General features: G+C 40.0%; 1 protein-coding gene across 4 annotated transcripts in view; it reads right to left on the reverse strand.

Moving 5' to 3' along the window:
• Window positions 1-3,676: 3,676 nt before the first annotated feature.
• Window positions 3,677-9,282, reverse strand: part of tom1 (target of myb1 membrane trafficking protein) — a 111,131-nt gene continuing 105,525 nt past the window's right edge. For all 4 annotated transcript variants that reach the window (XM_043679949.1, XM_043679947.1, XM_043679946.1 and 1 more), the window contains 2 exons: window positions 8,436-8,478; window positions 3,677-6,776 (listed from right to left, as the gene is read on the reverse strand). In XM_043679949.1, coding sequence (XP_043535884.1) covers window positions 6,631-6,776; window positions 8,436-8,478 — 189 coding nt within the window. In that variant the 3' untranslated portion in view covers window positions 3,677-6,630. The remainder of the gene's footprint in view (window positions 6,777-8,435; window positions 8,479-9,282) is intronic.

A 9,282-nucleotide genomic window follows, 5' to 3' on the forward strand; every position in this document is an offset into this window, starting at 1 on the left:
GAAACAGCAGACTTGCTAAATGACTGTTTCAAATCCATATTCATAGTACAAGGCAGAGGCTGAAATACCAGTAGCAAAAGGAAACTAGGAGGCAGATTTTCTTGGAGGCCATTGAAAATAGTGACCAGGATTAAATTCTGGGATTTCCATTCTGTTCTTTTTCTAGAGAGTTTTACTGGGTTGTGAGCCCAGAAGCTGCTCTCCCGAAATGCTCTGTTCCAATTTGGGGGTCGGCAACATCTCTCCTCCACAATTTTCATGATGTTAGGCCAGCTTTGATGTCATGTGATCAAGGCCTCTGAGAGTTGTGAACCATAGTGTGGATTCACAGCATTATGAAACAAGTCTGAAAAGTCTTGCCTATACCCCATCCAAGCAGTGTTACATTCTCCACGTCCATTTACTCAATAAGCAATACAGAACCAATAAACCATGTAACAACTAATGGACGGGGATATGGTACATCATTTCAGGCACATTAACAACTGAAATAAAGGATTTATCAAACTCGTTCAAGGTCAGCATCGGTTTGAAAATTTGGGTTTTAAAATGCAAATCACCAGAGCAAGCTGCAGTTGTCAGAATAGAAATTTAATTAGAAAACCTGGGAATAAAATATCACAGTACTGATGAGACCAGTGGTTTGTCATTTAAACAAATCCAGCTCATCGTCCCCCCCTTAGGAAAGAATATCTGACCTTGCTCAGGCTGACCTACACATTACCCCACATCTAGTTGACTGAACTGTCTGAGTGAGCCACTCCATTGTTTCAAACTGCCAAAGACAAAGGACTATGGAAGTGGAAGGACTACCCAGCATCAGCCTAGGGCACCGGAAATAACAGCAAGCCCTACCCTTGAAGGTTCCAAGTTCTTAGAAATAGCTGTAAATCAGGAAAAGGAAGGAAGGAAGCAGAGGTGAGGAGAAATCTGTTTTTCTCTCAGAGAAAGATAGTGGAAGCAGAGTCCTTGAAGTTTCATCCGGAGGATCACTGAAGATGTTACCTAATGGGGTGATGAAACATTTGAAAATGAACCTTCCAGCTCAGCGAGCAAACCTACGTTCAGAGCCCTTGAATATTTCAAAGGCAATGGTGGATTGATTGTTGATAGGTAAAAGGTGTGACAGGTTATCAGGGTAGGCAACAATGTGGAACAAACAGATAACCATGACTTTCTTGACTGGCATTGCAGGTTTGAGGGGCTGAAAGGCTTACTGCTGCTCCTAATTTAAATGTATGTTCATACGTTTAGAGAAAAGAGCTGAACACAAGAGGGAAGGTAAAAGTGACTGCCATTAACATCAGGACAACATTTGACCAAGTATGGCATCAAGCAGTCCTAACAAAATGACAAGCTGTGCTGATTGAAATCAAGTATGTGTATTTATATAAAACATATCATTGCAGAACATCCCAAAGCTCTTCACAGCTACTGACGCATGTAAGATACTCAGATGGTTAGATAAGGTGGACAGTGAGAGCCTTTTTCCTCAGATGATGATGGCTAGCACATGGGGACATAGCTTTAAATTGAGGATTGATATAGGACAGATGTCAAAGGTAGTTTCTTTACTCAGTAGTTAGGGCGTGGAATGCACTACCTGCAACAGTAGTAGACTCACCAATTTTAAGGGCATTTAAATGGTCATTGGATAAACATATGAAGAAAATGCAAGAGTGTAGGATAGATAGGCTTCACAGTAGTTCTATAGATTGGCGCAACATCGAGGGCTGAAGGGCCTGTATTGTGCTGTAATGTTCTATGCTCTATGTGAGTTTTTAAAAAATTCCAAAATTTTCTTTTAAAATGTTTACTTATAACCCGATAAAAGAGTCAGTGTGACACAGCCATTAATAACGCCAATAACGTAATCTTTCCTCAATAGGTTAACTTGGTCTAAATAATTATACATTGAAAGCAAGATTTAAAAAAATAACATCATACAATAGCCTCGGATGTCAAAGTAGACATTCTACTTCCACTTGTGAAAACAGACTCCTTTTCAGCTAATCCATTATGAATGCTCATCTTGGCTCCAAGACTACCTAATGAAGCCAACTGAGAACCATATCAACAAACAGCATTGTGAAATCCAAGATTCACGGCCAGTTTATATTTGCTGAAGTTGTTTGGTTGACTGACATCTTTGAGGTTGTAAGGAGTTATTATTTGAACAGTTACTATGTATGTTCAGATGGACAAAGATTAAGATTTTTCAAGTGAGGTGAAGTTTGCTGCTGATACTATAACAGTTTGGAAAGACATTTTTCTGGGGTTGCAAGAGCATTGTTTTTTTTTCCCCCAAAGGAGATTTAAATGCACTCAAGGAATTGCCACGTTATTATATGGCTCATTGGTTTTAATGTGCATATTGGGTGAAGAGGTCAGGGATGACATTGAGGAGTATGGAGAATAATGGAATGCAAAGGGTGAGAGCTTAACATCTTTTAAAACAACTGGGATGAAGCCCAGAAACCAAAGCGAAACTTTAACCAGCCTGCCTCGTGGCTGTATTCAAACTGCTTTAAGTTAAAAATCACAGGACACCAGGTTATAGTCCAACAAGTTTATTTGGAAGCACTAGCTTTTTGAGCGTTGCTCCTTCATCAGGTGGTGAAGGAGCAGTGCTCCGAAAGCTAGTGCTTTCAAATAGACCTGTTGGACTATAACCTGTGTTGTGTGATTTTTATTTTTGTACACCCCAGCCCAACACCGGCATCTCCCAATCATTCAAATTGCTTCTGAGAGTTGATGGACTTGACTTGACCCTGCTCTGTATCCCTGAGTGATAATCATGCATGCAAGACCACTTACATGGAGACAGGTCAGGGATCTTGAGATCAAACCTTTAGATCATAAGTGTTAATGATATGAATGACGAAGTAGAGAGTCTGTCGAGGTTTACAGATTGACATTATGTGAACAGGCATGACAGCAAAAAAAAATTAAAATCAATATGTTATTATTGGTCAGGAGATCGTAATCATGGAGAAGAGGGGGGGATTTAGGTTTCCATGTCTAAAAAGAAATTTACCAAAAGCTACTGTACGAATACAAAAAGACAAAAAGTATTGTTAGCTTTTACCTAAAGAGATTGGAATTGGAGAGTGAGGAAATGAGAATGTTGATTCTTGAAATAGGGAACTGATGCAAACGGAGATTCAGATCATCTACACTTGAATTTAACGCAAGAATTGGCTCAAGAGGCTGAATGGCCTACAATGGTTGAATAGTTATGTATTTTATGTCAGCATTATGCTTTGTGGTGTTTCTCACTGAAGACAGGCTAGAGGATTCTGCCTGTTGGATTCTGTGATCTGAAGGTATTACCACATTGCAGGCGAGGTGTTCTATGCTGGAAATGGGGGTGGAAACCTGCCTATGACCTTCTGTGGCTGTGGTGTATTTTGCTGATGCCAGCTTGCCTGTCATTTCTTTTGTACATTAGCCCCTAACATGGCTGCTGACATTTCCCCTGCTCCAGTTTTAGATAATCAGAGGCATTTACTTAACACATGGACTTGTATTCTAATGGAATTCTGCACTTAGGCCAATTATTTGCTTGCATATATTTGCATTGTGGTGTTTTGTCAAAGGGGAAGGACATGTCAAATAGATTACTTTCCACCTTAATTACAAATCCCAGCAAAAAAAAAGCATCTTGCTCCAAGACTGCATTTCATCACACCATAAATAAATTGCTTTATTCATTAAGATTTGTAGAGAAATTTTGTGAAGTCTGCTGAGAAAGTGACAAAACCCAATTTTTAAAATACTCCACATTTATAGAAAAAAAAACATGTTTCAAACAGCACAACTATCTTTTGGTGAACAAAACATGCCATGATTGACACAGGACAGTGTGTTTTAAGAAGGGGGGGTGTCGGTGGAGAAGAGAGAAGCAGCTCAAAGAACAGAGTTTACATTTTGCTTAGTCGGAGTTAATGCCAGTTAAAAGCAGATAATTCAGATTGTCATTCAAGGAAAGCTTGTTCACACCCATTTAATTATCTAAAGTATTTCAAATACTAAATCTGAAACTAAATTTGAGACACTGCTTTTTAATGCTTAACGCATGTTAATTCACTGTCAAATTCCAGCTGTTAGGTTTTAGAAATCAAACTCGCTAAAGGTAGACAATTGCATTTAAATAGTACCTTTCATGACTTTAGGATATTCCTTTGCTAATTAAACACAATAATCACTCAAGTAGGAAAACACAATGGCCAATTTGCACAGAGTAAGTTATGTACAATGTGGATCTTATTCAATTTCTGTTTTGATTGCATAAACTATCAAGGTTCAAAAATAGCCATTCATTCTCTGTAACTGCAGTTTTGTAGAAATACTGACCCTTGGTTAATCAACCAATAAAAAGCTGCAAATATCTGACTATCAAATCAACATGAAAAATGCTTCAATAAATCCTTATTGGCATAAGATTCTGTCAATAAGTGGAGGATAGGTTAGATGTCATATTACTTATGATTGCATGTTTTAAGTTATTTCTATTAAAAAGTGTAATATACATCCTGAATTAATCAAGAAACAGCAAATTTTACTCTGGGTCTTTAGTCATAGGTTCTCTCCAGCAATAGTGTTGAAGGCAAATTTCTTAATGTAAAAGCTGGCTGGAATTCTAGATTCTGCTGGATCAGCCCTGAAACAAGAATCAATCTCAAATTCTATTTTTTTTCAGTGATGTGTAGTTTATTGAAAAGGGGAACTGGTCATTATTTTAAGTGCAAGCTTACCTCAAGATTCTGCATGCAAATGTTAGAATATGTTCTAAATTTTCAGGATTACAAAACAAGTGCCAACTTGTGAAAGGGAAATCAGTTTCTAAGACTGAAAAATGTTGATTTGATGAATAACTTTTCCGATTATTCAGTAATTCTTGACTGTTCCGATTGACAGACAGAAGCAGGTCCTTTGGCCAACCAATTACACTCCACACAAAAATTCTCCTATTCCACTTCAACAAACCCTACCTGCACAAACTTATCAACTCGTTCAGATTTCCTGATAATTACACCCTTTCAGTTCTGCAATCATTCTTATAAACTTTTTATAGCAATTTATCCAGTGCCTCCATATCTTTCTGTAAAATGGGATGGTTCTTCAGAGTAATCTTTTGAACATTTGATGGAAGGATTTCTTCCAAGCCAGAAGTATACAAAACTCTAAACAACACAGAAGGAATGGTCAACACAAATAATACCTTGGACAATTTTGAATAGTTACATTTACCAAATGTACAGACGCAGAAGTGTAAAGTTACTGCACTGAACAACATCGAAAACACAAGGCCCAGCACACTGTTGCGGAATCTTAGCCAGGAATATATTTGCATGGTTACACACCCATAGATAAGGAGAGATGAGTTTTACTAAGAGGTCTAAAACACTAGAAATTTCTGTGTGAGCCAATGCCCAGAAAAATCATTTTTATTGATTTTGCATTAAATTATTTTCCTAAATTATACATTCTCTTCCCTTCCTACACCGCTAGAATTGGTCTAGGAATTGTAGAATTAAGACACCAAGTGCAATTTGGCCCCTCAATTAGAGTTGGCAACCCTATGACAGTGTTTTCCCGTAGGTTTCATCACATGAGCTCCCACACTCCTGTCATTGGGGCATCTTCCAGACGTTGCCTTCCCATGGCTGAAGAAAAAGAACCAAACTTGATGTCTAATTGAATGAATTTTGACTACTCATCAAAGTGTGTTTTCTCCACCAATCTCCCACTATTTGGTTAATGTCTTCTGTACTTTTCTCTGGAGGTAAATCTCTGATTCCTGGAAACACAAAGACAAATCTGGAACATTGGCAACCCTACAATTTCCACAGCTTTGATATCTCTGCTTACAGCCAGGGACGTGCTCCATTTTTAAAGCTTGTAGAAGGAAGGAAAAGTCTCATTGCATAGACAAGAGGATAAAGATGTACACTCCACCTCCAACTCCCCTCTCCCCCCACCCCAAAAAAGTAGCACATCAATAGAATCTACCTCAGAGCTCCCTTAAGTCAGACTAAAGTGTGGATTGTGACCCACTGCTTCACTTGTAACCGCCATCTTTTATTCTCCAGCATTCCCACAAACCCCCCTATGACACATCACTATTTTTGTGTTAAAGCATTTAAAACAGAATAAGTTAATGCTTGGAAATCATTTTTCATATCAGCATACAAAAGAACAATAAAATGTACATGGATTTTTGAGGAGGATACATGTAAAAAGTAGTGTACTCCCAGATCTCCAGTTTAAATTATTTTTACACCACCTATTTTGAACTTCTAAGTACCGTCAGCCCACAGCATCATTCTGTAATTGGATGGCATCTCCACAACTTCAACAAAGGGTCACATCTTGACTTTATCCGTATTTTAGGAGCTGTGGCCATTCGGGATAAATATTTTAAAATAGGAAAGTCTGTGCACTCTGTTTTCGTACCGTCCCCTGTATGGGAGCAACAGGCGTGGATTGAGAGAGGGACAGAGAGAGGGACAGAGAGAGGGACAGAGAGAGGGACAGAGAGAGGGACAGAGAGAGGGACAGACAGCACAGGACTGCCCCAATGTGTTCCTTCATTCAAGGTGGCAGGCAGAGAGTGGACCCGAGGCATCACAGTGAAAAGAGGGCATCCTCCACCTTTTCCTGCTTCTTCTTTTTGGTTATAGTAATGGAACCAGGAGCCTCAGTGGGAGGTGATGGGAGGGCTGGCAGCCGTTCTGCTGCTTTTGCTCGCTCTTCCAGGAATTTATCAAATTCTGGAAAAAAAAAATTTGCTTTATTCATTATGAAAAACACAACTTCCCCACAGCTTAGCATCTTAGATCAAGCAAGACACTGGTCCAGCTTCTAGATGGGATAGAGACTACTTATAAAGGCAAAGTATTGCATGGAATAGACACTCCTGCACTAATTCTGATCAACGCGGGGAGCATGGGATGGAGAGAAATTTCTGAGACAGTTTCCCAAAAACTGGAGATTTTATTTCACCTCTCCCTGGAGATCATTTGGCTATGGGTGCACTACAGAGTTTGCGAATTGTAGTAAACAAGGTATCACAATTATGTGGGACAAGCTGGAGGAACCAAAGGTCATTTCTTGTTTGTCATTATTTGTATGTAAATTAGAAGATTATCACAAGAGTTGGAGATTTTCATCTGAGAGACAGGGGTGGTAGATAGAGGGAGGAGAGAGAATTCCAGCGCTTAAGATGTAGGTAGCTGTTGGATTCAGTACCAATGGCATGTATCAAAATCAGAGATGCTTAAGAAGCCTTAGCTAGTGGACTGCAGATAACCAAGGGCTGGAGGCAATTATAATCATGGGGACAGATGATGCAGGGACCTAAACAAAAGAGATAACTCAAGACTTTACTTGAGATAATATAGATCAGCGACCTTAGGGGTGAGGGGTGAACAGACTAGGTGTCTTGCAGTTAAAAGCAAAGCTATTGTTACTCTGAACAAAAACTGCCAATTAAAATGAAATAAAGGGCTTTGATGAATGAGTCATCGAATCCCTACAGTATAGAAACAGGCGATTTGGCCCAACTGGTCCACACCAAACCTCCAAACAGCATCCTACCCAGCTGAAAGTGAGGACTGCAGCTGTTGCAGATTAGAGTGGTGCTAGAAAAGCACAGCAGGTCAGGCATCATCCGAGAAGCAGGAAAATCAAAGTTTCAGGCAGAAGCCCTTCATCAGGAATGAGGCTGGAAGCCTTGGGGGTGGAGAGATAAATGGAAGGGGGACCTTCAACCCCAGGGCAGCAATGTGGACTCATTTTCCCTCCCCCCCATCTTAGCCCAGCTCCAAACTTCCAGCTCAGCACCATTCTCATGACCTGTCCCACCTGTCAATCTTCCTTCCCACCTATCCGCTCCACCTCCTCTCCAACCTATCACCTTTGCCCCTTCCTCCATCCAACTACTTTTTCCCCAGCCCCACCTCCTCCCATTTATGTCTCCACCACTCTAATCTAGCATCCTACCCAGACCCATCCCCCTACCCTACCCATGTAACCTTGGATTTCCCATGGCTAACCCAACTAACCTGCACATCCCTGAACACTGTGGGCAATTTAGCACAACCAACCCATCTAAGTTGCACATCTTTGGACTCTGGGAGGAAACTGGAGCACTCAGCAGAAACCCACGTAGAAACTTAGTCATTGTTATCATGTGACCAGTAACAAAGTTTTTAGTTTGACATTTTTATTTCACTTTCAATAAACAGCTTCAGTTTACAAGCAATAAAGTTGTGATGTTAAGGGGAAAAGAAAATCAGATCACGATTAGAGGGGTTCAACAATTGGTGGTATGACAGCCACTGAACATTCAAACAGTTCCACAATGAGCTTCAATATGAAGAAATATATCCATTACAAAACAAAAATAGAATAAAAAAAACTAAATTTACCTTCACTTGTTACTCCTTCAGAATCATCTCCAAATTCACCTTTCTAAAATTAAAGGTAGTATTTATTAGTAATTTCTAATGTAACAATAGAATTCTGTCTTTTGATGTTACTCGGGATCGAAGAAAAACAATTAAAACTGCATTGAACTAAGAGCATTTGGTAACGCGAGCAGAGTCAATGGGACATGCACTCCGTCACTAGTAGCTGAAGTAGCCACTGATATTTGAGAGTCAGACACAAAACAGACATTCTACTTTAGCTGTTATAATTGCACAATAACTTGAAGTGAAAGTTGCAAAGTCACACAGAGGATTATAACATGCTCTCTCTTTAGAAAGAGTTGGCTGGTGGGGAATGTAACCAGAGGTTGTCACCTCAGGTGGGGGGAGAGATTGAGAAAACAGAGTCTTGACGGTGCACACAACAGGTCTATCTCAAAGATTGGATTAAATCCAACCAGCTGATTCATGTTTGATCAATGTTTTAAAAAAAAAACACAGCCACATGGGCTTCACAAACACCAAATTAGACAATAGACAATAGGTGCAGGAGTAGGCCATTCTGCCCTTCGAGCCTGCACCACCATTCATTATGATCATGGCTGATCATCCTCAATCAGTATCCTGTTCCTGCCTTATCTCCATAACCCTTGATTCCACTATCCTTGAGAGCTCTACCCAACTCTTTCTTAAATGAACCCAGAGACTGGGCCTCCACTGCTCTCTGGGGCAGAGCATTCCACACAGCCACCACTCTCTGGGTGAACAAGTTTCTACTCATCTCTGTCCTAAATGGTCTACCCCATATTTTTAAGCTGTGTCCTCTGGTTCAGCACTCACCCATCAG

The sequence above is a fragment of the Chiloscyllium plagiosum genome, chromosome 39 (assembly GCF_004010195.1).
Source record: "Chiloscyllium plagiosum isolate BGI_BamShark_2017 chromosome 39, ASM401019v2, whole genome shotgun sequence".
NCBI classification, from domain to species: domain Eukaryota; kingdom Metazoa; phylum Chordata; class Chondrichthyes; order Orectolobiformes; family Hemiscylliidae; genus Chiloscyllium; species Chiloscyllium plagiosum.